We start from the raw sequence: 27,762 nt of genomic DNA on the forward strand, positions 1-27,762 counted from the left end.
CCTGCACAGAAAGTCAGCGGCGACAGAGAGAGAGACGGGGGGAGAGAGAGAGAGAGAGAGAGAGAGAGAGAGAGAGAGAGAGAGAGAGAGAGAGAGAGCGAGACAGACAGGGAGAGATAGAGAGTGAGTGAGAGAGAGAGCGAGAGAGAGAGAGAAAGAAAGAGAGAGAGCGAGCGAGAGAGAGAGAGAGAAAGAAAGAGAGAGAGAGAGAGAGAGAGAGAGAGAGAGAGAGAGAGAGAGAGAGGCGGGTCGCGCTCTCTCCAAAACATTACGCAGCGCAGCTTACGTCTCTTTTCCTACCGTCATCTCCACATCCAGCACTTCTACCTCCGCGAGGGACCGGAGCACAAGTCCTGCGCTCGAGCCGCCTCCGTCCCCCCTTCACGCGCCGCCGCCGCCGCCGCGCTGTGCACGCGGTGACCAATTAACCGGGGAAAGGAAGAGGAGAAGACAAGAGGACGGAAGTTTTTCAGTTTTGTTTGTTTGTTTCGTCGTTTTTCTTCTGTTGCGTGTGTGCTTGGAGAGCCTCAGGGCGCACCGGGACTGGTGAGTTGGAAGCGCAAATCGATGAATTTCACTCTCACTTGACTCACAAACTGAGCGTTGTTTCGTTGTGATTGTTGAAAGTTGCGGGGAAACTGCGTCTGTGTGAAAACTTCCTAAACTACTGAATTTCACGAGGGGCAAAGTTCCGGTGTGTGTTATGATTATTAGATGTAGTTCACCTAACTGTTATCTTAGTGAGGTTTTCACTTCCAAAACGCATTTCATTTTCATTTATGCGTTGCTTTACGTGTGATTTAGTCACATATGGACGCCTTGTACATGTAAAGTTCACCTGAGCCATCGTGTCTGAGTGTGATCATTCCAGCCCTTCGTGTGAAATCCTTTACATTTCCCCCTGAAAGTGTCTGAAAACTGAGTTTGACAGCATGGCACAGCTGGCAGCCCACACAATTATCTTCTGGCTGTGATGAGTATGATGATGACGATGATGTCAGCTCTGTTGACACATGCAAATGAGTGGTTATCAGCAGGTTTCACCAAGAATAGGCTCATGTGTGAGCATTTTTTACAACAGGTTTCAACACCCTCGTTTGTTCGACGCGGCTGATTTGCAAAAGTTTGAGTCACGGGGCTTTGGGAAGAAAGATAAAAAGTTTCAGGAGGGAGGTAGACTGACCCTGACAGGTTGTCTAGGCGATGAAGAGGTCAGGGTCGAGCAAATGTAGCAATGTTGTCGTCGTCCATCATAGAGTCTGAAATGTAAGCCGTAAAGTCTGCGGTCCCATTCGGTAGCTCTTTGAAGAGGGTCCTGTGGGTGCCATCATGTGAGGAGGGTGTGTGTGTGTGTGTGTGTGTGTGTGTGTGTGTGTGTGTGTGTGTGTGTAGGGGGGTGGTCTGTCTGTCTGTCTGTCTGTCTGTCTGTCTGTCTGTCTGTCTGGACACCTCCACTTCAGACGCTGGTTTTTGTTTTGCACCGACCAGTTGAGATGAAAAGCCTTGATCTCATCATTCAGCAGCAGCAGAGTATGCAGCATGTAAAAGCTGGTGGGGGTCAGTTGTGTGTGTGTGTGTCTGTGTGTGTGTGTGTGTGTGTATACGTGTGTGAGCGCTTCTAGTCTTTACAGTGGCTGGCTGCATACAAAGCTGTCCGTCAGTGGGGAGTCCCTGACCTTTCATTCCGTCAATCTCTTTTCTCTCTTCACTTATTTTGCTCTTCCATCTTCACACCCCCTACAGCTGCAGCCTCTTGTCTTTCTCTGTCTTTCTCTGTCTCTCTCTTTCTCTCTCTTTCTCTCTCTCTCCTGGACTGGTGAGAGGTAGGGCTGTGTGTGTTTATTGAGTGCCGTCTAAATTGTCCTTGTCCGGTTGTTTTTCTCAAGCCAGCACAAGAGCAGTTTGATCTTTTTCTAGGGAGGCAAACTTGTTTATTGGTAACAACGTGAGGCATTTGCATGATTTTGCTGAGTTTGACACCTTGCCTGGTGAGCGAGTGGACAGAGGGCAGCGCTGCCTGCTGATATCCAGCCTGCAAACTGCATAGAGAGAACATGCGCACACTCACACACTCCCATCGTGCTCTTTGATCTCCACAACAGACAGAGGAGTGTATATGTGAGGAGAGCCTGTCTACACGCACACACAGACACAGACGCCCACGCACACGCACTCACACGCACGCACACTCACACGCACACTCACACGCACACACACACACACACAGACATAATAATCTCTAGGAGTAGTTTGGTATGTCACCCTTCACCTCTGCACTTGCCCTCCCTTCCCCTCTTTTGGGGCTTTGTCTTCCCAGGTGAATGGGTTCATGTAGGACGAAAGGTGACTCGGGTGGACTCTCTCTCTCTCTCTTTCTCTCTCCCTCTCTCTCTCTTTCTCTCTCTCTCTCTCTCTCGCTCTCTCTCTCTCTCGCTCTCTCTCTTTCCCCTCTCTCTCTCTCTCTCTCTCTCTCTCTCTCTCTCTCTCTCTCTCTCTCTCTCTCTCTCTCTCTCTCTCTCTCTCTCTCTCTCTCTCTCTCTCTCTCTCTCTCTCTCTCTCTCTCTCTCTCTCTCTCTCTCTCTCTCTCTGTGTGTGTATGCACTAACAGGCTAAACAGACCCCGCTGTGGAAATGCGGAGAATGCTAATATTTGATTGGCTGGTGTCTGTTAAAAGTGTGTACCGCAACACCTTAAACACATTACTGCCAAATCGTACTAATATTAAACAGTAGGTAACCACAGCAACAAGGTTACCAGCGAGGTTTGTTATTTGTTAACTCAGCAGGGAAACAAATTTAATCATGGGATAAAATACATATATATATATGTAGAACAAAATAATTGGGATTCTACCTTTCTTTTGTAATGTGGCTGTGGTCTAAATGCAATAATGCACTGTAAGGTGTCCTGATGTAACAAATAATGCATCCTGCGAGTGCATTATTGTTTTAATTCCATTATAGTAGAACACCTGCATTATTGCTTGCACATTCATCCTGTCACACCTGTTTGAGACTTAAGTATTTGTTGTTCTAAATACTGTGTGTGCATGTGTGTTTGTGTGTGTGTGTGTGAGCATGCACACACACACACACACACACACACACAAACACAAACACACAAACACATTTTCTATGCATCAGGCATCTCCATAAGGGCAACAGCGCAGATAAAGGTTTTCTCTCTCGCTCTCCCTCTCTCTCTCCTCCTGACCTCCTATACGCCGTAGTCATTGTTCTCTGCACCCTATTGAACGAGAGAAAAGGCACAATGGAGAATAATGGTGAGTGTGTGTGTGTCCATTTTGTGTGTGTGCGTGCGTGCGTGCGTGTGTGTACGCCTCAGCGCGGTGTGAGGCCAAGCCAATCACACGGAACAATGTGAGATTAAGGGAAGCCTTGTGATCCCGCCGCATTGTCTCCTTTGAAGCATCACAAGTCAGTTGAATTGAAAAATTAGAAAAACTCAGCGTGTTCACTGATGGCAGCGCCGACAGCTCACGTTTTTATTTACATGACGTGTCTGATGTGCTGTTAGGGTTCAGCAGAATCGTGCAAAAATCATTTTAGTCATGGAAGGAAGTAATGAAATCTGCTCTGCTACGTTTCGGAAGCAGATGGATTTTATTGCTTTTAAGCTGTGATGGTTGAAGGATTTGCTTCCGGATGAGTGTGAAGGTAGAAGTACTAGAACTTTAGAAGGGTTGTGTCATAGACTGGTGACTTGTGTGATGTTTTAAGGGCTTGGGTTTGTTTGTTTATTAGTTCTCGACCGAGGACGATGTGTTGGAGCCAAGGTAAATGTTAAGCAGAAGCAGAAATACACAAATATTTCAAAAAATAAAAGTAAACATAATTATAAATTCTTCAATCATAAAATAAATAATAAATAAATAAACAAAATACCAATAAATCATTTAATTCATATTGCTTGGAATGCACAATAAAAATATGATTGAAAATGAAAAATACAAATAAAAAAAAATAAAACATTTCTTGCATTTCAGATGTTTTCGGGTATTTTTGAGAATTTACTAAAAAATATATATATATTTGTCACATATTCATACTATTATCAAATTGATGGGTATTTTGTTGCCCGTTTGACCCTCTGAATTCCAAAGATACATTCAGGCCTTTACAAACGGCAAACAGCCTTCCGTGCCTGAAATGTAGATAACCTGAGTTGTTGAGTTGCGGCGGGTTCATTATCCGCTCCGTCTTTGAAGTGACCCATGAACCTCAAGTCTCCTATAATTCCCTGAACCAGCATCACCAAAGACTAGCGCTTTTCACTTTTCTTCTATGTCTAAGGTGTGAAGTCGGAGCTTTTTTAAACCGTTGGTCTTCCTGTTTGGTCTTGGAGGAAAACAGGGTGAGAAAGATTAAGCAAAGTATAAACTGAGATGTGAAATGTTAGGTAAGGAGCGAGCAATCATTATTCTATAAAAGTGCAAAAGTCCTGTTGTCTTCCTGGGCTGATTAACAGTTAAGAAGATTTCTGTCTTTTGCCTTCAGTGGTGGAAGGAAAATCGCTGTATGGCCTTTAGACATAACACACACACACACACACAGATTAGAAGACACACTTTGATTCATGCTGGAGATAAAGTGTGAATCTCAAAGTGGTAAAGGTCCGCCCTCAAAGACGGAGAACAAAAAGACACCTCCAGAGCCCGTAGCTGAGGCACACACTCCTCCTTTCCTTCAAGGTAAGATTCCTGCTTTACTCAACTGCAAACTCGCTGAACTCAATCACTTAACAATCCTGCATTAACCTGATTTGTATGCCTCTCTGTTCACAAGGTTACATGGTGTGTGTGTGTGTGTGTGTGTGAATGTGGCGGGCTGTTTGGATTTTGAAGCAGGTGCATTGTTGAAACATAATAACTTGCATTTAGTTTGCTGTAGTAAGGGGAAATGATGCGGGGGAGCTGATTCTGAATGAAGCGTCTCACGTGGGAGCGATTAACAAACATGCTGTAGTGTTTTCATGCTATCAGGGCCATTCATCCACAGAGCCAGACTACGCTTGAAAAGTTTCCAAAAGAAGAATAGATTTTTGACAGGACCAGGAAAGAAAAATAGCCGATGTGATCTGATCTTGTTTTTGACTTTCAATCAGTACATTTACAGGCAGATTAAAACTTTTACAATCAAAGTAATAAATCAAACCTTATGTTGATGATGTACTCCAAGTAGCAGACCCTGATGGTGCAGTTGTATAAGGTGGAGTCCTATCCTCTCCCAGTCCATCAGTGCATGTCTTACGTCTACGTGCAGGCAAACATCAGACTCGTCATATAAATGCACGAAATGTGGCGGGATACTTTCTTTTACTTGCATATTTTGGATGCAATCAAATAAGTAATGAATGAATCTTTTCTTTAAATATGAGTGTTGATTCTTCTCTCTGTATTCTCCCAGGAAACGCGGAGAGCCATTTAAAAAGAAAGAAAGAAAAGTGTGTTTTGAATACATAGAAATGGACAAAGTTCAACGCGCATTTCTGTCTGCCAGAACAGAAACTGTTGAAAGAAAGCCGGCAGCTATTCATGTTTTCGACATTATTTCAATCAAAGAAAGTGTAAAATAAAGTTAAATTAATTTCCTTAATGCGGTTGAACAAAAATGAAGCGTAGAATTCCTCCAATGTAAAGATTCCACTTCATTTTTTTTTACCTTTATGCAGGAATTGTTAGGCGTCTTTGGCGTGTGTACCTTAAATATGTACGCACTTGTCCATGAATGTGATCATAAGCTCATAATGAGGCACTAATACCGCGGGAGGAGGCTTGTGCTTTCAGCCGTGGCAGCGCTTTTTATCACGACCTCCGCATCAGTATGAAGAAGAAAGAATGGAAGCATCCTTGAACGCTGACCTACTTTTGTACACTTTATAATCCCTGTCAAAAACGTTGTGTACTTCAGGGTTTTCTCAACGTGTGTGTGTGTGTGTGTGTGTGTGTGTGTGTGTGTGTGTGTGCTCATGCAACACGTGCAAATGCAAGCTCCTACAGGACTAAGGTGTGTAAGAGGGAACGTTTTGTGCGTGTTGCGTATTCATTTCTGGTGTGCCAAAGTAACACGATGGCCGCGACGGCGTTCTTGCTTTTGGACTGTTAAAGGAGCTCATATAGAATCGACCCAGAGAACTTGTGGCGTTGAAATAAGGGTTAGATACACACACATATCAATCACACTTACACTTTTACCTGAAGTCGGGGCTCTAAAGGCCATTTCAGCGACTTTTACAGCTTTTTTCTTCCCCGTCGATGCCCGGTTCATTTGCATGGCTATCAGAGAAGTGGGCACAAACAGATGTGTTGTGTTCACTGCCACCCAAGATAAAGCTAGAAAATCGGTTCGTTGCCATCATTTCTTCCAGAGGATTTGTTTATTTCTGTGGCTATCGAGAGAATTCACAACCACTCTATTGATGCGTGGACTCACACGCAAACAGAGTTTCCTTCTTCATTTACATGCTTTTTGCCTGCCCTCGGACAACGCCGCTCTGTTATCACTTGAAGCATTAACTTATTTTTTTGGTTATAGGACCCCTACTCATCAGTTGTGTGAGTATGTGTGTGTGTTCCCCGTCGTTTGCAAATGACCAGAAACCGTTTTACTGTGCAGCAGTCCATTGGCAGAATTTGCATTTGTTTTAGAAATGAGAGAAATTTGAAGCAACAGTCGTTTTTACGCGTCTGATTTGTTTAACTTATTTGCATCCATAAAACAAACACGTGTACATTTGTGTTAACGGTTACCTTTACATCCATAAAAGTACACATCATGTAAGTCATTTTTTCACCCTCATCACTTAGCAAAATCTCATTTATGAGAGAAATGAACAGAAAAGGTGCATTCCTGTTTTGCGTAGAAGGCTGAGGCTCAACCACAGCCGCCTCTTCCTAAATCAGACTCCGGCCTGACGGAGTGCACTTTATGTTGCTGCTCTGCTCTGCTTGACTGGCGGTAAATAAAGGCCGAGTGATTTATCAGCAAGACGATATTATTGGTCGATATTCGCTTATCGGAGATGAATGGTGTGAGCTGGAAGATGACGTCATTTTCCTGTTTCCTTTATTTTCTTACCTGGGCTTTAAATTTGGATTCTTAAATGTGTATGTATATTAATGTAGTTAGTATTCCCATGTTCATTTTGTGTTGATGAGCTCTCTCAGCTAAACTATCTATCATCCATTCAAAGGATGAATCATCATCATCATCATCATCATCATCATAAAGCATCTTTTCTGTATTGATTGTCTGTACTTTTTCTCTGCAAGCTCAGCGACATCAGTCAGGTCACAGATCCCCTGGGAGACAAACCACTGTGCGTCTTTAATCCATATGGGCATCTTTAAAATAGTGACATGTACACGTTTTATGGCTAAAGACAAAAGACTTTTCCCTTATAAAGCGTGGCTTCAGTATAGACAGTGCCGGGCCTACACATAAGCAGCTGCTTGGGGCCCCTGGTTGGTGAGGGGCTCAGGGGGGCCTGTCATCATTTTATGGTGGCCAGATTGGGGGCCCGATGTTAAAGTGTGCTTACGGCGGCTAAAAGGCTTGGGCCGGCACTGTGTACAGAGGCAGTTGACCTGTGGTTTATGTAATCAGTGTGTAGTCAGATGTCATGACAGGCGAGTGAGACCTGAGCTGGCGTGTAAAGCCGGGTGTCATGTCGTCACGGTGATCATCCCAAAACTTCAGACATGATCTGTGCCTTGTTGGAGCTGGTTAAGACCAATGGCACAAAGTTGTTTGTAAAACAGGCAACTCAACTTGTCGCACACGCACACACACACTCACACACACACACAGACTAGACCCCCTGCTGCTTCTCAATGCTGAGACGAGCAGGCCCTCTGCAGAATCACCTGTTGTGCTCCTTACTGCTCAAAGGCGTTTCCATAGCAACACCTCAGAGCCCTGGACCCTTGGTCTATAAGACCCTTGGCAAACATAGAGACCCCCCCCCCTACACACACACACACACACATACACACACACCCACCCCATACACACACTGCCACCACCACCACCATAACAAACTCCATAAAACACACGCACGCGCTCACAGTGCACACGTGGGTGCTCTCAGGCAGAAGCGGTGAATGGAGTGAGGATATAAAGTGTGCCGGGCTAAAGGAGGGAGCACATTGTGAGAGTCGGGCCTCCTTTGTCTGAACTCGCCTGAAGGAGCAGGGGGGTAGAAAGGGTGGGGGGGCTTTGTGAAGGAAGAGAAGAAAGTGGCTCTATACACATCCTTTCTTCCCTTTCTCTTGTTCTATCTCTTTATTGGGACCGTGTTTTGTCTTCTCCCCCCCCCCTCCTCCTTGTCCTCCTCTTCCTCCTCCTCCTCCTCCTCTGATAAATGCCACAGTAGCCTTTCGCTAGCCGCCACAATAGACGACCTGTTTCAGAGAAAGCGAGGGAGAGAGGGAGAGAGGGATGAGAGGAAGGGAGGCATGAAAAGGAAAAAATGGCTCGCTTTTTAACCTGTGTCTTTGAAAGGCAGGAGAATAAAGGGACTGCGACTAAAGCCAGAGTCCTGTTCTCCTCTCCTTTCTTTGTCTGCTCGGTCTTTGTGATGGGCACAGTTGTGTCATCAGCCTATTTATACATCTTATTTAGAAAGCCTGGAGTGGAGTGGACGGCCAGAGAGGAGAGAGGGAGAGGGAGTGCAGAGTGTGGTGGAGCAGCAAGAAAACACACCTGTCAGGATGTGTGAATTGGGCGAGAGACCAGAGGATGTGAAGGGAGAAAGTATTTAATCAGAACAGAGGTCTTTGTTTTCCAGGCAAAGAGAGGAAGCAAAGACAGACCAAAATTTGAAAAAGAAATAAACCCACAGAGACACAGACAACTGGAGGTTCAATCAAACCATTTTACCTGAATTCTGACATGGATTTGAAGTGGAACCACAGCTCCACCAGATCCTCTGTGAGCACCTCACCACCAGAGATGACCCCTGGGAGGAGAGAGGGGGGGCATGGAGGGTGGGGATCCTTTACCTGGATCCATGTGGACATTGTCTTCAGCCACCTGTGTAACCAATCAATGTTGAGATTGGGTTTGGTCAACCAGGAATGGCCACATAGGAACCAAAGGGGAGTCCATCCCAATCTCACCTGTTGAGAGTTCTTCCCATAGATCAGGAGTGGAACTGGGACAGCCACAGGTGGAAACACATTCATGAATGGAGAAGTTACTCCAGACTCCAAACAGGGAATCTTGTTGTGGAAACCATGGGATTTGATTGTGAGCGTACCTATAGAAGAAAGTGTTTTCTAAAGTGTGAAATTGAGCTCCATACACTCTGCTGTCTGTCCTCTCAGGGTCAGATGTTATCTGACAAATCGTTTCTGCCGGTCTGTTACCAATCTTTTTGATGGGGGTCACAGATGGTATGGGAGGGAAATGAATGTGGGATAGTGATGTGTGCTCATGCATGTTGCGGTGTGTAAATGTGTGTGTTTAGTGTGAGAGGGCCTCTGTGGGGCAGCCCCTGAACTCCACAAGGAAAAGGGGAGTAAAATGTGCTCTTTGTGATGTCTCTATCACTCAATCGCAGCACTGGAGTTCCCAACACGGCTCTTTGTCTGACGAACTGACCAGCGACCGCGCAGAACAACAGCGCCTTATCAGGGCTTGTAGCTCTATGAACGCTGCTCAGCACACACACACATGTACCACACACACACACACACACACACACACACACACACACACACACACACACACACACACACACACACACACACACACACACACACACACACACACACACACACACACACACACACACACACACACACACACACACACACACACACACACACACACACTCGCGCGTACACACAGTCTCAGTGCGATATAAAAAACAAAAAATTAAGGAAACCCTGTGTGTGTGTATCCTTGATGAGCTTATTCATTGGACTGTGTGCAGCCCCTTTGGTTCAGTACCCTTGACATCAAAAGGCCAAGAGAACAGAGGAAGAGAGGGGAAGGAAAGGAGAAGAGAGTGAGGCTTTTGTGTCTCCGGCCCTGAGAGCTCATTCTCTAATGAGGCCCAGTCAGCAACGTAAGAAAGCTTTGTTTGAGAACTCTCTCTGTGTGTGTGTGTGTGTGTTTGTATGTGTGTCTCTTACTAACCTCGCCAAAATAAAAAAAAAACAAATCTACAACATACACAGTTGACAGACCATTGAGCTGCGCCATCTTAAGAGTGTCCAGTGTGAAAACAAAAAGCCCAGTGTATGTTCAGACCTGTGTGAGCCTGAAAGCATCGCTGATCATTGAATCATCTGTGCTGAAAACAGATCAATCAGCCCTCCCACCTGTCAGCTACCCCTGGTTTTGTCAGTTTCGGTAAGTTACCAAACTGCTTTGATTCTTAGCGTTCAAATTTATGACAGTCTATTGACATTTGTAACTGTCTTTGCGTTGAAAATAATGAAGAAAACAGATGTTTAAAGTTTGCGTTGAACATCGTCGCAGCAGATTGATAGAATAAGAACACAAGCAGGACTCCTCATGCTTCTCATTGAATATCAGTTCAGCTTAAAATCCTCCTAAGTAGCAAAGGAAACAAAGTAAAAGCTTCAGTAGAGAACAGTCATCAGATATAAATACGTACTGCTGGCTGCAGTATCCATGGATATCCATGACGGTGTTTGGTTGAGACTTGACAGTTTCTCCACTTCCTCAAAAAAAAAATGAATACCCCATACATTTTGATTCAGTTTGTCTGTTTGTTTTTATTTTGCCATTGCCAAGCTACTTTTTTTTTTTTTTACTGCTTCACTTTGCCTGTTTCCAGTCAGGTGGGCAGGAAATCGTAACCCGGAGAGAAAGCAGACTTTGTTAGAAAGCGTAGACGGCGGCTGAATGCTCTTATCACCGCCTTTCACACCTGTTGGCGGGTTGATATTCGATCGGCATCAGCATCGAAGGTAACTTGCGACAACATGCTAATTATGCAAATAAAGCTCTTATATGGTGGGATTTGAAGAGTCTCTTTGTACTTCTCTCCCCCCCCCCCCCCCCCCTCTAGAGAGGAGAAAGGGGGGTGGGAGAGAGGGGCAGAGGTAACGGAGAGTAGAAAAGACAGGCGTTGCGTTACTGGTGAGGCAGAGACACGGACTGGACCAGGACTTGAGACCAGGAACTTGTCCAGTTAGGGAGCCTTGTTGGATCCCCTCACACTCCTCCTGCCAGGTCAGTGCTGAAAACGTAGCGGGACCCTCAGGGAGGGGAGAAGAGGGGGGGGGGGGTCAAGGGGGCTGAGGCGGGGGTTAAATTCTCTCTTAACAGTCCTGTCAGTTTTCTCTTAAATGCTTGGGGATTTCTTTTCCATCAGATGAGTTCTTCTCTTTTCCTGTTGCCTCTAAAAATGTAAATCTGCCTTTTAAAGGGACGGTTATTCTTCATTCTCCTCAGATGCAGATGAGTCACAGAGGGGCTTTTTTTTTTTTTTCTGAAGAGACACAGTATCAGTGATGTTAACGAGATTCAGCGTTGTGTCGTGGGAGCGTTTGTTAGCCGAGCCCTGTGGGCAGAGAGAGAAAGAGAGAGAGACTGTCGCTGGCACAGGATGCTGGATTGTTTTATCATCCCTAAGCAAATAGTGCAACCCGCTAAACATCTCCCCAAACATTTGTTTATACATCGGTTCACACTTGTCCTAACACGACTGCCCAGCAGGTTTTCAAACTTAATCGTCCCGCCGTCACCGCATAAAGCTGTGAAAGGATCTGTGTGAGACTTTGTCCAAATGTTTTTCAAAGTGTGAGGGAATCTGTTGTTCTGTCTGTGTGTGCGTGTGTGTGTATATGTGTGCGTGTGTGTTGTTTTGTATTAATTTGTGCTCCAGCCAGCTGACTGAGATGTGTTTCTCTCTCCTTGACAAGTTCCTGCAGAGAACCTTCTGCCATTACAGCTGTCACTCTCAGCTTTTACAATGAGAGCGTCTTTATTTGTTTAGCGCCAAGTAAACGGCTTTAAATGTCTTAACACTTTATCCTGCTGCTCTCAACTAGTGTAGACTGGCTCCTCTCCCTCTCTCCCTCCTTCTCTCTCTCTCTCTCTCTCTCTCTCTCTCTCTCTCTCTCTCTCTCTCTCTCTCTCTCTCTCTCTCTCTCTCTCTCTCTTTTGTGCACTCCCTGTTATTCTCCTTCGGGCAATATTTGGAAAATGACAAAGATGACACAAACCCAACAAACTGCTTCTGTAGGGAGGGGGAGAGAAGCCAGTGAGTGAAAGGATAAAGAGACAAAGAAAGAGAGAGGGAAAAGAAAGAGACGGAGAACAACAGAGAGGATTTGCATGACCGAACCCCCGGGGGGGAAATGTTGGGTTTTTACGTGTTACAACTTGTTTGGTAACTGAATGTTTTGTGTGAAGTGATTCTTGTGTCGTGGGAAGTGTAAGGTTTCAGTGTTGTCAACGCTCAAAGGGAAGGAGCCGATCTTTATCTGCGGGTAAAGATCAGCTCCATCCAATGTCATCCTCCGTCCTGCAACCAGAGCATCCAGCGGGACGGGCCGGAGCGCCCCAGCGTCCATTACCGCGGTCACAGTGTCGCTAAGCCACAATGGACTGTTGTTGTCGCATTCTTTTGAAGTTCTTAGATTTGCCGTCTCGCTCTGTAGGAACGTCCTTCTTCTTTACATACGTGCCACAATCAAAGCGGCGTGTTGGCGAAGTTTTCCTGTGCAGTTGAGCCGGTTTCACAAAATGTCCTTGAGACAGTTGTGAGACAAAGCAGAACCGAGCACGTTGCGACAGTAAATGTTGGAAAACGACTTGAAATATCCTCCGCGTGTGTGTGTGAGAGCTGTGTGTGTGACTCTGCGTACTCGGTTGCGTCTCCAGCCGTTATTGTCATGTCAAACCTTTTCCTTTTGTCCCGATTGTCTCCCGGATTTCCCGCGTCTCATTGTGCCTCATCAATGGGTGTTTATGGATTAAGGTTTAAATGCGGGGTTTGGGATCCAAGGTAAACCGGGAGTGCAGGTTGTGTTATAAAATGATCTTCAGCGTGTCTCAAATTAGGCTGGAACCTGCATAAAGTCACAGGCATAAATCATAAGTGTATGTCTGTTTACACAAGTATAAAGATGAACTCGTCTTATAATTGATGTTATCTTCACACATATTTTCCTCGCCTGATGTGTTTGCTATTGTCAACCTGGCAGTGCACAGGTATGTGTGTGTCTGTTTGTCATCACACGCAGTAGTGCATTCTGTAATGGTGTGTACAGTTCACAGTGCGAGTCCATCGGCTCCAGACGTCACCGCTCCACAATCCTGTTGTGTTCACATCAGCAGCTGGTCGGAAGTTTGCTTTGCTCTTATTTCTCGGTGTGTGTGTGTGTGTGTAGAGATTCTATAAAAGCTGGGCACAGCTGTGGGTGGCAGGAAAATGGGCCTCAATCAGATAACCCTAAGAAGAAGGCAGCGCTATTCAAATCATGTCATAGGTGGAACAAAACATACATGCATGAAATCAGGTTCCACACGCAGCTGCAGGGAGGCTTAAGTGTGTGTGTACAAGAAGATGAGTTGATGTGGAGTGAAGCGGTAACCTTGACTGGCACGCATTGTTTCAGCCATTGTCTTACAAAAAACTTAGCCCCACTTGTTAAAGAAAACACACGCACGCACGCGCGGGCTCGTGCACAAAACACACGCGCACCTTGACGCATTCCTCGCTGTCAACGGCTCCATGGTTCTTTGAGATTCTGGGAATACCTCTGCATTGGGTGACACACACACACACACACACACACACACACACACACACACACACACACACACACACACACACACACACACACACACACACGCGCGCGCACGCAGACTCGGGCACACACAGATTGTAATGCAGACATGACGCGTGTGAAAGCCACCTGTGGCCGCTCTGCAGTCCAGCCTCTTTGGAACGTAGAGGGGGGAGACCCAGGAATAACTTCCAGCGTGGGACAAAACTCCTACCACAGACACACACACACACACACACACACACACACACACACACACACACACACGCGCACAACCCCCCCACCCCCTAAGCATCACACACACAAACACACTCTGACCACTTGCCGACAGCAACTGCTTCAGTGTCGCCTGAACAGTTTCCCACCTCTCTTTCTTCATCGCTCCATCTTCATCCCTCTCTAATCCTCCAACCAACTGTGAGGCACATGACAGTCAGATTTGGTGGATTTCAAGATGAAGTCACCACAGATTGGTTCTGGAAAAGAGCTTCTGTTTGCTTCACTTTGACCATTATGATCCACTTTTTCTGCTAATCTCTTCAGTCTAACTACTCATAATACACAGGGTCATATTTGGGATTAATCAACCTGACTACAATGGATGCCTGTAGGTTGAGAGCTGTATCATTATATAATCAATGGAAGCTAATATTGCATCATTTGTCCTGTAGTTTGTTTCCTTCAAACCAAAAACCAACAGTTCCTACTTGTTCACTGCTCTACATCACCTTTCCAGATGGATTTGATGTGATTTAGGTTTGGATTACACACGTATAGAAATAATAATCCACACATTCCAGCGTTGCTCGCGGGCGTTCAGCCTTGGCAGACAGGTGCCTTTGTGCTGAAACGCAACAACAACATTATTATGCTTTTGGCAGAACTGCAGTGTTTTTTCCTCGTGTTCCTGAGGCGAACAGGCAGAGCAACAATCAACTTTAACTTTAACTTGGTTGATCACAAGGACTGACTGTATGTGGGATGAGGTGTTGGTGGTATTAGTGTTAGTAGTTACAGGGGGAGGAAAAGTTGTGATAGCAGTGTGGCCCAACGTGGCCGCGCCTGTTCCACAAATCACTGAAATCAAACACGTTTTACGATCCGGCCCGGCCCGGCCCAACATCCTGTAGTTTTTGGAGCTGACTGAGGACACAGGAGTGAAAAAGGGACAGTCCAACATCCACGCCTCCACCTGTCCACGACGTCACACGTTGTTGTTCTAACACAGCTAAGTCGTTCCTGCCCACCATCTGCTGTGTTTGTTTACCCTGCAGTCACATTCGATCTGGGGTTCGATCGCGAGAGATTTGGTGCGATTTCCTGTTTGGGAGATTTGGGAATGTGGCTGAGGGGGAAGAGAGTCTACCAAATTGCAAAATCATTAAGTGTGTTTGCTCCTCACACACCAGAGGAGGAAAAAAACGTGAAATTTGAACGTCTCTCGCAATTTCAACATCTCTACCTCTCAGTGTGAGACGGTGTTAGTCGACAGGAATATTGATCACTAACTACAAATGCAGTCGTGTCTTTAGTAAAACCCCCCCATGCATTAGGACTGAGATGAAACTGAGATCTTCATCCTCGGTCCAATATGAAAACAAATCAATAGTCAAGGTCGTGAACCTAACCCCAACCAATCTTTGCAGCAGACAGACAAATGCCAGTGATGACGACACACCTGCCTGCTGCAAGATATAGCAGGTAGAAGTGTCTCAGTTTAACTAAATGAACTGATTGGTTGATTTCTTCCAGCAGTCAATTGAAAAACAATGAAGTAAAATAAAGTTTCCCCACCTGTGACCATACAAGGATCACACTTCTATTTACTGACACCACTGCCGTATTTTCAAACACACACACACTTTGGTATATATATTTATATGTATATATGCAAATGCAGTGGAGCCGTCCTCATATACATGCATGTACAGTACATGATGATGTCTGGAGCCTTGGACCCCGGCAGACAGGTGGCCTTGCTGGGAAAGATGTAAAGGCTGGATGAAGGGGGGGGGGGTCTGTAATCATTATTATGCTTTCCGCAGAATGGTGGCGCTCCGCATTTTTTGCCGTGTTCCCGAGTTGGTCGGCACATTCCGCTGGCATTGTTATCCGGCCTGTTTCCTGCGGCCGGCGGCTTTTGTCAGCCTCTCCCCCATTGTCCCGGCTTCCTTTGTTCCCCAGCTCCAACAATGGCTTTTTTCTGCCTCTTTATATATATGTGCACTTTTTGCCCTTGTGTGTTCTGTTTGTTTTGTTCTCCTGTCTGCTGTGTTTTTCTTTCCTCCTGCAGCAGACCTGGGAAATAACACACGCACCGGCAGACACACACACACACACGCACACACGCACACAGCCTGAGTTGATTTGTTCAAGTTCATTGTGGTCAAGCCTCCCTCACTCAACCTGCCTTTCCTCCTTCCCCCCCACCTCTGTCTCTTTCATTGAGGCATTGTCTCTCTCCCTCCCCTCTAACCCTGTATTATTCACTGTCACACACACGCACGCACATACGCACACACGTGCACACACGCACACGACATATGACTCATGACAATGACACTTGTTATGACATTTAGGTGGTGGTAACAACAGCACCAACTAACCCTTTGACCTTGAACATCAGCAGTGACATAAACCTGGCTTGTTATAAGAAAACAAATATTTTCACTCAGAAACCTCATCTAATGACTCGACTTAGGTGAGCTGCTTCACCGTATGTGTCGACCAAAGTCCCAGTGAGCTGCTGCAGTGGTTATTGATAGAAGTGATAAAGTCTCTCGCTGGGATAAATGATGACATAAAGTTAAGGAGAAACGGTTCAAGCATCCAGGATTCCACTGGCAGACAATAGCTTCCAACTGCGATAAATACTTTTGATCATAATTTTGGCTTGGTTGTTGTTTTCTTGCCACACCCAAATGACACCCAGCTCTCTCTTCCTCTCCCCCTCCCCCTCTCCCCGTGTGTGTGTGTGTGTGTGTTTCTCTCTACAGAATGGTTGAGCCCAGCCCTCCAGCACTGCACCTCCACCCGAGCGGGGATGTCAGCATGGCGGGTGTCGGTATCAAAATCGAACAGGAGGAGTCTGGCGGAGGGGGCGGAGTTATTACCTGCACCGAGTACCCTAAAACATCTCCCTCACACAATTGGTCAGGGAATCAGATGGTGGAGACTCGCCAACTGACCCCACCGCTCTCACGTTCACCTTCGGTAAGAAAAAATGTATGAAGTTTAAGAAATGAATGAAATCTGTGAGCCTCGTGTTGCTGATGTCCCCTCTCCTCTGTGTGTGTGTGTGTGTGTGTGTGCTGGTAGGAGGGCTCTCCAGGTAAGGAGATGCCACACAGGCAAAGCCCCGTGGAGCTGAAGGAAGCCAAAGTGCACGAACGATCACAAGGACAACACAACTTCAAAGAAGGTACAACAACGAGGCCATACGTACTCACATTCACTTTTATGTCAGAGTGCAGCAGCAGCATCAACCGCCGACATCTCCACCGCTAACTAACATGTCAGATAAGCCCATAAAGAATGAGCTTGGCTTTACAATTCTGCTACATTTGTCTATCAGTCTTGAACGCATTGAGCACTAGAGGCCAAAGTAGACACATGCACATCCCGCCGAAATGTAAATCTGAGCTTTAATGTCCCACTCACCGTAGGATTTCCGTATTCATTTTAATTTGATGACGGTAACATGCATATGAAACATTTTCTATGAACAGATTGACATGATTTTTGTGCACATAGGTATACAGCCATAATCGCAGCCAGTGCACTTGTTGCTCTCCATGTGGTAGCAGTGGGTTCATGTTGGATAATGTGCACTAAATAGCAATGCCAAATGCTTTTTTCTCATAAATACTTAATAGTGTGGTCAACTTAATAAAGATTCAGTACACTTTATAGTGCCCTTATGTGTGCTTTGCTCCGTTTCTGAGTGTGGTCATGAATTACACCATTGTCCCACAATGCAGCACATGGGGGAAAGGGGGGAACATTGAGTTTGTACAGGGAGTGTGTGTACAGCAGTTCTACTCTAGTAGTGTACAGTAATGTTATATTGTAGTTGTAGTGCATAGCATTACAGCTTTGGGACACAGCTGTGATATAAAGTATAAAGTACTGACTGCCTTCCTCAGTTTCTGGTTCTGAAGCTGTGGTGTCGATGCAGCTGTTCTCCTTTCTCTGCCTATTTTCTCTCTCTCTCTTACACACACACACACACACACACACACATTCAAAGCACTTTAACGTCTCATATCTCATGTGTTTAAGTGCACTACATTTTGCTGCTATTCAGCATTACACAATGCAGTTTGCTGAAGATCGATGCATGAAAAGGGACGGTTTGTCTGGCGAGGCGAGCGTGTTGTTTTGGTTGCTAAATGCATGCGGGGGATCAGGGTGCTTGACGATTTGTTTGATTTGTTCGGCGCCTCACATGCGGAGTAGAAGGCTGCTCTCTGAGCCACTCCCGAGACTCTCCCTGCCCTCCAGTCTTTCACCAGCCTGCACTCCTCGCCTTCGGTTTCTCTGGGACCTCTTTTCTCAGCTCTTTTGTTTAAGAGTCCCGCTCTTCAAATCCTCACCCAGTACCTGACCTTGGATTGTTCTCTGTCCAAATATTGATCCACTCAAACACTCAAAACTTCTCTCAGTCACACAAACAGCCTCTGCCCTTCTGCACCTCCAATACCTTCTTCAATCAATGCCATTTGGAAGGCAGAGGAGAGGCTGAAAAAGTAGTTTGGTGTCAGATGTGATTTATTTGACAGAATGTATTTTTCACACCATCTAGTGCAACCCAGTGCCATTCTGCTGAGTACCTGTTGTGTCTTGTTAACAGTAATGCCGACCATTGAGAAGCTGCTGAATGCTGACTGGAAGGAGAAACTCCTGGATAAAAGCACTGTGGGGGCAGGACAACTCAAAGGTCAGCTTTCAGACACCGCTATCCATAATACACAACACCTTTACACCTTTTAAAATACCATTTTCATCGCCATTCCATTACTTTACGGCTATTTACTTTTTTTGTAAGCCAAGGGACTGCATAAAGCTGATCCACCAACACAGATGAGGTTGTAGATGTATAAATGTAGAGATGAAGGGGTCATCAATGTAGTTAACTACAAATCTGTCCTCTTCTTCTTCTTCTTCTTCCCTTATTTTTATGTGATTCTAGCAGGTACCCAGGACTCTCTAGCTGAGAAGGAGCTGCAGTTGTTGATGATGATCAACCAGCTGAGCGGTCTGAGGGAGCAGCTGCTGGGCGCCCACTCTGAGCAGAGGAACATGGCCGCCCTCCTGCTGGAGAAACAGCAGCAGCAGATGGAGCTGGCTCGACAGCAGCAGGAGCAGGTAGATCACCAAGGCTATGCTCCCCACAACAACAACAGCTAAATCTCTGACATATGATCATTGTGTTCATTATGAGACAAAGGCCACAGATGACAGTAGTTTGGAAGGTGTTTGAAACCACAGATAAACATAGACAGTCTGCATAACCTGTTGGCTTTAGACTAAATTAAAACATTTACTGGACTAAATCAGGAACTACCAAGAGTGGGAACTATGAGGTTCCTACTTCCTTGATCATGTTGGCACCACATTTCTGGTGACGCTTGTGGGAATTGGTGTTACTATTATCACTAAGTGGATATTCAGGTTGAGTTTGACTGAGTGAAGACCTAATCACAACAGCTTGGCACAGTACAGAAAGCATGTATGTGAGAATGAATCCGTCTTGTGTCTCAGATCGCCAAGCAGCAGCAGCAGCTCATCCAGCAGCAGCATAAAATCAACCTGCTCCAGCAGCAGATTCAGGTAAGCACCTCTCAAGACCTTAACGCCTCCTTTTGCACCACAGCAACGCACAGCAGCAGTGTGTGTGTGTGTGTGTGTGTGTGTGTGTGTGTATATATATATATATACTGGAAGTGCTGATGTTCCCATTTCACTCTTTTGGGGTGTTGTATGTAAGTTCCGTTTGTCCTGCTTTGTCCCAGCAGGTGAATATGCCCTATGTGATGATTCCGGCATTCCACCCCAACGCCCAGCACCTCCCCGTGACCTCTGACCAGCAGATTCCCATGCCATTGCAGCCAATCCCCTGCAAGCCAGGTTAGTGCTCAGCCAAGCACAGAGACTTCAGCAGGGACTAAGTAGCTTCCATTTAATGAGACATATGATGGTTTTTGCTGTTTGCTCTCATTTTTATAGTGGAATTAATGTAAACATGTAGGAGGTTGGAATTACCTGCTTACACACACACCTGGTTAGAAACAAGTACAAGGACAGTGAGCAATTATCTATGATTCACAGCCTGTGGGTGTTGTCAGCTTCAGCCCGACGTGGTTGGCCAATCAAGAGCAGATCTGGTTTTTCAGGAGGAATCCTTAAAGAGACAGTACCTAAAATTGTTTTCACTCAGTGTGGATAGCACTGCTGCAGCAAGGGAGAGTCGGTGTATTTCAAGTGAGCATTGAAAACGTGGCACTGACCAAACCAGATCAAATGAAGTCATTGTAATGAGATCAATAAAGAGTTTTATGTTTGAAGGTGTCTTGGTCTCACCCACACCCGGGTTTGTCTTAGCCAGGCATCTGGAGCCTGGAACACGAGGCTTTTTCTCAGAGTGTTATCCTTACATACCCTGCTGTTGGAAGAGTTCACACTGAGCCCCTCAGACATTAGCTGTGTAGTTTTAAGGCCAGAAACTTAGTACTGACAGTTTGTCTCCCTGTGTGCAGTTAAATGAGTTGCCAGCCTCGTTCCCTGAATGTCTCCTCACTTGAATATTCTTGCCCGGTAGCCTCTGCTTATGTACTATATCCACTTCAACTCGAGGTCTATTTTATAGAAAATGGAAATGCCTCAATGAGCTGGGAATGCAGGCTTCAGGTGAACAAAGTGGCTGATGGTACCTCTCACACACACCTATGCTCGTACAGTTGGTTGGCTATAGACGTACAGCTTTAGAAAGCCACTGCTTTGTGCAAATCGCGCGTTCAGTCTTAAAAGCTGTGCTCATGAGCGACCTTGTGTCCGCTCTCCTTTCAAAGCCCAAAAGACACAAGGCCAGTTTTTAAAAATGAGAGATAGGATTCAAGGCTTGGAATTCATTCTTTTCTTTAGAAATCCAAAGTAAATGTGTACATGTTCGAGCGTTTTGATGAATGCGAAACATTTTGAGGAAAAGACGAGGCCGAGTGGTGTTAGGGTCACAAAGGACCACCGTATTATTCAACTGATTATCTGCTTCGGAACAGCACACACACATTCCTACAACATTTGAGAATCCGCTTCTTCAAACGCAAGCAAAGTAAAGCACAAAGCACCGTCCTTATATTTCCTTTATCACAGCAGGTGAGTTACAAAGTGTTCAGTAGCAGACACAGATGTTTGCACGGCTTTGCTCTCTGAATCTGCAACTACATTGAGCTTATAAGTTCAGTGTGTGTGTGTGTGTGTGTGTGTGTGTGTGTGTGTGTGTGTGTGTGTGTGTGTGTGACGGCTGCACACTTCAAAATGTACAACATCGTGTTTCATACACAGGACACAATTTCAGATGATTCTCTCTCTCTCTCTCTTTCTCTCACCCATTCTCTCTCTGTCTTTACCTTTGCCTCAGCAACATCATCACATTTCGTTCCACATTCTGATTGGCTGTTTTTTTTTTTTACAGTAGTTGGAAACTTTCTGAGCAGAAGAGAAACCACTTCCTGTCTCACACCACATCCTATCTGTTAGTGTATTTGAATGTGTTTTGCATGTATGCACATTAAACATAAAGCATTGCTGTACAGAAAATTATCGCTCTCTCTCCCACAGCCGTGGACTATCCCATGCAGCTGCTGTCGAACCATCACGCTACTCCTGTCAAGAGGGGCGGCGGCTCCTTCCGACAGGTAGAGTACGCAGCTGCAGCACATGCATGTTTACACGGGTGTGACCTTGGAGGAGCTATTTCATTGGCATGGGGTTCAATTCTGTTTTGGAGCACCGTTAAGTGTTGGAGCACGGTACAGGAATTGATGAATTTTTAGATTGATAGAGTGAAAGGTACAAGATCATGTGTGTAGTGTGAGGGAAGTTAAATGTAATTCCAGGTAAGCGCTGCAATGAAAACCATCCAGGCGAGTGAAAGTGTTGTGTTGCCAGTGATCATCAGTGGCAATGCTTTCTGAACCGGTTTGCCGCCCCCCAATATTTTCCACAGTAACAGCAGCTGAGGCTTATGGGTAATGTAGAAAACCTCACGGGAAGAGATTTTTTTAAAACCAATGCCTATAACATACTGGAACCGTGTGGAAAGAAGAAAGAACGTTTTAGATCCCAGAGAGTTTAACAGTGAGGGGACAGTGAAGGAATCATGTGAAAATATGAATGAAAGAAAAGATTGTGTAACTGTGTGCATGCGTGTTTGTGTGTGTTTATGTGTGTGTGTGTGTGTGTGTGTGTGTGTGTGCTCCCTCGTGTCCATGTATGGGTTCTTTTCGGGAGAGGATGAATCATGAAACATTCAATGAACTTTTCTGGTATGTAGGACACTGAAAGACTTTCCGAGTCCACCACACCCTTTGTTCAAAGGTTTTATGTGTGTTGTACAGGTGTGTGTGTGTGTGTGTCCGTACGTTTACTTGCGTGTGTGTGTGTGTGTGTGTGTGTGTGTGTGTGTAGAGTGTAGAGTGCACTATGGTCACACATTGTTGCCACTGCATCTCCTCAAGAGGAGCGAAAGCAGGACAGCTTAAATAAACAAAAGGAGCGGGAGGATAAGATGAAGACAAAAGAGGATAAACGCTACGAAGGTGTGACAGATGCGCTCCGACATGCCAAATCTTTCGTGCATAACCAGAATACGTGAACACCCTCGCCCTTTTGTGGTTAGGCCTACATGTGTGTGCCACTAGCCCCACCCATGCTCTCTCTCTCTCCCTCTCTCTCTGTGTGTCTGTAGGAAAGCAGTCAGCCCTTGAACCTGACCTCCAAGCCAAAGGGGTTGGAGCTGGGGAAAACGCCCAGCCCGCAGAGCCTGGAGCTGGGAGCGCTGGTGCTGCAGGGGGCTTTCAGACCCAGAGACTTCCACAGAGAGCTGTCCCACAGCCCGCCCAGAACGGCCCTAAGTGAGTTACGCTGACAGTTCCGCCGCTATGATAGAAGGTGGGAACATGTTGGCACAGTCGGTTCTGTCCTCACCTCTTCAAATTAAAAAATGGTGCGACACGGTTTTAAAGGGAGACTCCACCGATTTCACGCAGCGAGTTTTGTTTCTGGTTCCTGAGAAGCAGTATTCAACACCTGAAAAGAGGCGTGTAAAGGCTTAGCTGACTTTGTGTTGATGTTTTAGACAACAACCTTGAAAATGAAACGAAGAAGTCGAGCAATCTAAGTTGAACAATCTAAAAAGATCACAGAGGTTCGGTTTCTAAGTTGTAGCACCAAACCACGTTGCAGATCTCCCTCTAATTTCACAAAAACCTCCTTTAAAAAGCCTCCATGGTCAAACCTCCACATCTTTAAAGGCGTAAATGAGTATAAAATGATAGGTAAATGTCACTTTCACTGCCAAGTGGCGTGCCGGTGTGTGTGAAGTGATCTCCGGAGAGCGACACAAAGTTGCAATGAGCACAGCTGTGTTGCATTCAAACAATGTTACTGCTGTGTATTAACAATATAAATACTGACTTTTCATTTCATTTCAAAACATGGAAAGAATGAGGACTTCAGTTTGCCTCAGCGTGTGCCAACGTGGCCTTGGCTGCAAAATAAACCCTCCTTTTCCAACAAAAGGCGCTTTTTGCCAATGTGGAACTCAATTGAGTACATAAGTCTATTTAACACCACCCCTTTTGTCAATATGACAATCTGAAACTAACCTCAAGGGATTCAAGAAACACACAGGTCCTTTCAAAGTGTGTATTCTGTCATTGAGCTCAAACAAATAAAGGAAAGACAAAGGGAAGGAAACAAGCCAGGTTAGATAATCAGGCAACATTGCAAACATTACTAACTCTCTCCCTAACAAAGTACATAAGATAATTAAGAAAAAGAAAAATTGTTGTTATACGATCACTGTTCTCTGACAACATTTCCTCCTCCTTCTTCTCTATCGCCGTCACGCTCTTCATCAATACTGCCGTCCTTCTTGTTATTATCATCTCGTCTCATTTTTCTGCTCTCTGTGTTCCTGCCCGCAGGTTTCCTTGGAGACGGCGATGTGGTCACACAGGCCATCCACGATGCCCAGCAGCTCCTGAGGAGCCACAGCACCACGGGACGAGAGAGGGAGAGGGAGCGAGACGGCATGGGGAAGATGGTGAGCTGGGGGCCAAACTGTTCACAAGACCCGGTTGTTCTGTTCGACCCGGTTGTTCTGTCTAAATGTGGATCCCATAACAAAGCCAGACAGACAGCAGTTAATCACCATGTAATCATTGAAAAGTCACTGTCACTATTTCTGGGCTCTTTCCTCATAGAAAGCCGTGTGTAGACTTATAAGAGATGCAAAACAATCTCCATGGAAACCAATAATACCAACATTGAGGTCGTTAGCAACAACAAAATATAATTTGTGTACCCAGTCATTAAAAAATATGAATACCACAACACACACACACACACACACACACAAACACACACACACAGGGGGTTACAGGAGTGTTTAGGGTTACAGGGAGTCGGGCTTTACCTCCGCATTAAACCAACTAACAAATATCTCATAAGCCATTTCTCCGAGGCTCCTTCCTGTATTTGTTACATCAGTCACAGTAACACTTGTGGTTTATGTGAAGATGTAATAAATGCTGTTATCCTTCCATACAGTAGAATAACAGCAAAGTGGCTTCTTGGCTGACGTCTCTCTCAAACATGTCCGGATCACATTTTTCTCCTGGTTGTAAAAGCCCAGTTGTTATTTTAGATTACTGTTCCTGTAAAAAAACACTCTTCTATTCTGGTCCTCTGGTTTTCATTCTTTGAGGTGGTTTTGGTCTCCGCCACGTCGGGGAGCAACAGCTGTTGCCGCCTGACAATACCACAAAGCCTGAGTGTGGCATTGACTGAGCCACCTGCCCTCTTTCTTTGTCCACTGTAACACTGGAGACTGCAGCTCTCCTCCATTGTCCTGCTTTGTCTAACCTCCATGCTCCACATTTTCAATTACACCCATACTGACCAACCTATCCCGGTGTTACCCTGAGTGTTGCAGCTCTGCACAGGGACGGCGCTGTTTTATAACCCTAGAACCGATGATAGTATAGCCGGGGTAGGATAGCTTTGCAAATTCGGAGTTCTTGTGCCGCCGCCGCCGCCGCTCGCTTTGCCCCTCAAACAATAAACACCATTCTTCCTCCTCCACTGCGTTATAATTTCTTTTCTTTGCATTTACTGCTCTGCATTTAAACACCAGCTGATACGGCCGGCGTCCCATTTCTTTACCTTAAATAGCGCCGCGGCGACACATGCACGCCCCGGGCTCAGCTCTTAAACGCCGAGTCACCGTTTTACTGCAGGCAAATTCAAATATCCTCTTTGTGATGCCAAGTGTGAATATTTGTGTGTAACATCACCTGTGTTTGGTGTGACTTTAGGAGTACAAAGATGCTTCCCGCAGCGAGAGAATGTCACACTCTGAGCGCGGCGAGGACAGACACCGCCTGCCGTCCGCCGATGACCATCTCAGCAGCGATTCTGAGGGTAGGGGGCCGCTTCAGTTTAAGAGCCAGACGTTGGTCCTTTTAATGTTTTTAGACTGATGTGTATTCAGAAGTAGCTGCTGAATCAGTTTATCAAAGTACATCGTCATCTTCTGACACTGAAGCAACTCAATTAAGAAATCCTTCAGGTTGGAACGATGTAGGCGGGGTAAAGTGGAACGACTTGAATGTGGAGGTGAAGGTCGTTTGTGGTTTTTTTCCACATTTATATTAGCTTCCTGACCTCTTAAAACACATTTCTTACTTATCATTTTCCTTTGTGCGTAACTACAAACTCAAGTATGGAGTCTGCAGCTTTTTAGTATTTTTGTAAGCCAATTGATAACAGGTTGGCACTGTTTTATTTAGAATTATTCATCAAATACACAGATATTTCTGATTTCTGGCTTCCGCGTAGTCTTGTGACTGAATCCCTCTCTCTCTCTCTCTCTCTCGCTCCCTCTCCCTCTCTCTCTCTCTCTCTCTCACTCTCTCCCTCTCTCCCTCCCTCCCTCCCTCCCCCCCATAGGTGCCCTCCCTGCCTCGGTCCCTGGGAGCTACACGGAGGCCCGGCCCCCTCCCTCCTCAGGCCACATCAAGAGGCCCATGAATGCCTTCATGGTGTGGGCCAAGGACGAGCGCAGGAGGATCCTGCAAGCCTTCCCCGACATGCACAACTCCTCCATCAGCAAGATCCTGGGTGAGCCGCCAGCACCGGAGTCTGTTTACTCTGGGGCTCTATTCTGAGACGCTGCTTGGCACAGGAGAGAGGCGAACAAAAGCCGCACACACGCACACGCATGCATATGCTTTCCAGTCGTGCACCATTATTCTTAGTATATATGCCGTTAGCTGTGCAGAGCTCAACTTCACTCACACACACGGCAAAGGCTCGTTGTGTTTTAACTCCTTGATGCTCCGTTTAAAAATTCTGTTTATGCATTTTTATGAAAATCCAACTACAAAAACAACATCTTAAACTGAACCAGCAAACGCCTTTGATTTGGTATCGAATGAAACGTGCAGACTCTTTCTTTGACTCTGAACCTTTTGTATGATCTCAATCTGTCCTCTGGTGTGTGTTTGTATGCGTGCACGCTTCCGTCTTATTCCCATCTGCCTCATTACTGTACGCAGGCTCCAGGTGGAAGGGCATGTCCAACCAGGAGAAGCAACCTTATTATGAGGAGCAGGCCCGGCTGAGCAGGCAGCATCTGGAGCGCTACCCCGACTACAAGTACAAACCTCGGCCCAAGCGGACCTGCATTGTGGAGGGACGAAGGCTGAGGGTGGGCGAGTACAAGGCCATGATGAAGAGCAGACGGCAGGAACAGAGAGCCACGTACACACACAGGTAACCAATCACAGCCACCGACCAACGGAAAGAGGAGATAAGTGCGCCTCACACAAGTCTGACATAATGCAGAGAGAGAGAGAGACTTTGTCCCTGGCAGACGACACACACTCCACCATTTATTCCCTCAGCAGCGGTTTGCTCCGTTCTTCCACACACTGAAGACAAAGATGCGGCTCCTTCAGCTTTTTTCCCCCCAAAGTCACAAACAAAACTAGAGTAAGGAGACAGCAGCTGGGCTTTTTTTCTGTCTGCGCTCCAGCATGAATAGCATCCCTCTACATTGTTTCCTTCAACTTGTTAAGCAGGAGGAGTTTCAGACGGGAGCCGTCTCAGGGTCTGGGATGTGATGGAGCGTGTTCCATTCCATTTATTCCCTCTTTTCCTGTTCTCTATGAGTTTAAGGTCCTGGTTGTTGATATTTCATGGATCACCCATAACGTTCTGATCACAGAGCATCAGTGACTGACGATCAGCCCAAACACACACACCGGCACATCGACAGGTGTCAGTCTTAGTTAGGGCAGCCGCTTCCTGCTCTGACTCCAGCATGCCCGTGTCACTTCCTGTCGTTTCAGTCAAACGGACCCCCAGCAGATCCACTACGCCCGCAGCGACGGCCAGTACCCGGGCGGCGCCGGCTCGGTCTCCGTGGCGACCATGCCCTTTCACCCCGCGTTGCTGGAGCATTACCTGCCACAAGTCCCGCCCACCTCGCGTCGCTCAGAGGGCCAGGCCGCGCCCACGTCGGCGCCCGGCGAGAGAGATAGGGAACAGGAGATGGAGCGGCCGCCGTACAGCGAGGGAGAGGAGAGCGACGGCGGGGAGAGGAGCGAGGGAGAACTGGTGCTCCTCACAGACTAGGGGAGGGAGGGAGGGAGGGGAGTAGATTGTGGGGAGGGGGGGAAGG

At 46.2% G+C, this 27,762-nt stretch overlaps 1 protein-coding gene across 4 annotated transcripts; it reads left to right on the forward strand.

The window, feature by feature from the left end:
• sox13 (SRY-box transcription factor 13) lies at positions 1–27,716 on the forward strand. 4 transcript variants are annotated; one of them, XM_076140999.1, is made up of 14 exons: positions 1–546; positions 16,790–17,006; positions 17,112–17,214; positions 18,646–18,732; positions 18,985–19,160; positions 19,557–19,625; positions 19,808–19,922; positions 21,633–21,709; positions 22,762–22,927; positions 24,002–24,120; positions 25,394–25,499; positions 26,028–26,198; positions 26,636–26,852; positions 27,431–27,716. In XM_076140999.1, the coding sequence occupies exons 2-14, from the start codon at positions 16,791–16,793 to the stop codon at positions 27,714–27,716; spliced, it is 1,908 nt and encodes a 635-aa protein (XP_075997114.1). In that variant the 5' UTR covers positions 1–546; position 16,790. The 4 variants fall into 4 exon arrangements, with proteins under 4 accessions (XP_075997114.1, XP_075997116.1, XP_075997115.1 ...); XM_076141001.1 differs by having other exon boundaries at positions 19,811–19,922; XM_076141000.1 differs by having other exon boundaries at positions 18,988–19,160.
• The last annotated feature ends 46 nt before the right edge of the window (positions 27,717–27,762 follow it).

The sequence above is a fragment of the Genypterus blacodes genome, unplaced genomic scaffold (assembly GCF_046128005.1).
Source record: "Genypterus blacodes isolate CSIRO-AG114 ecotype Tasmania unplaced genomic scaffold, CSIRO-AGI_Gbla_v1 ptg000017l_1, whole genome shotgun sequence".
In the NCBI taxonomy this organism is placed as follows: Eukaryota; Metazoa; Chordata; class Actinopteri; order Ophidiiformes; family Ophidiidae; genus Genypterus; species Genypterus blacodes.

Excerpts from the sequence above, each read along its gene's own strand:
- sox13 (XM_076140999.1), top strand. The coding sequence starts at position 16,791 with ATGGTTGAGCCCAGCCCTCCAGCACTGCACCTCCACCCGAGCGGGGAT. Across the intron at positions 18,733-18,984 it reads GGGGGCAGGACAACTCAAAG|CAGGTACCCAGGACTCTCTA; the intron begins GTCAGCTTTCAG and ends ATGTGATTCTAG. Across the intron at positions 21,710-22,761 it reads GCGGCGGCTCCTTCCGACAG|GAAAGCAGTCAGCCCTTGAA; the intron begins GTAGAGTACGCA and ends GTGTGTCTGTAG.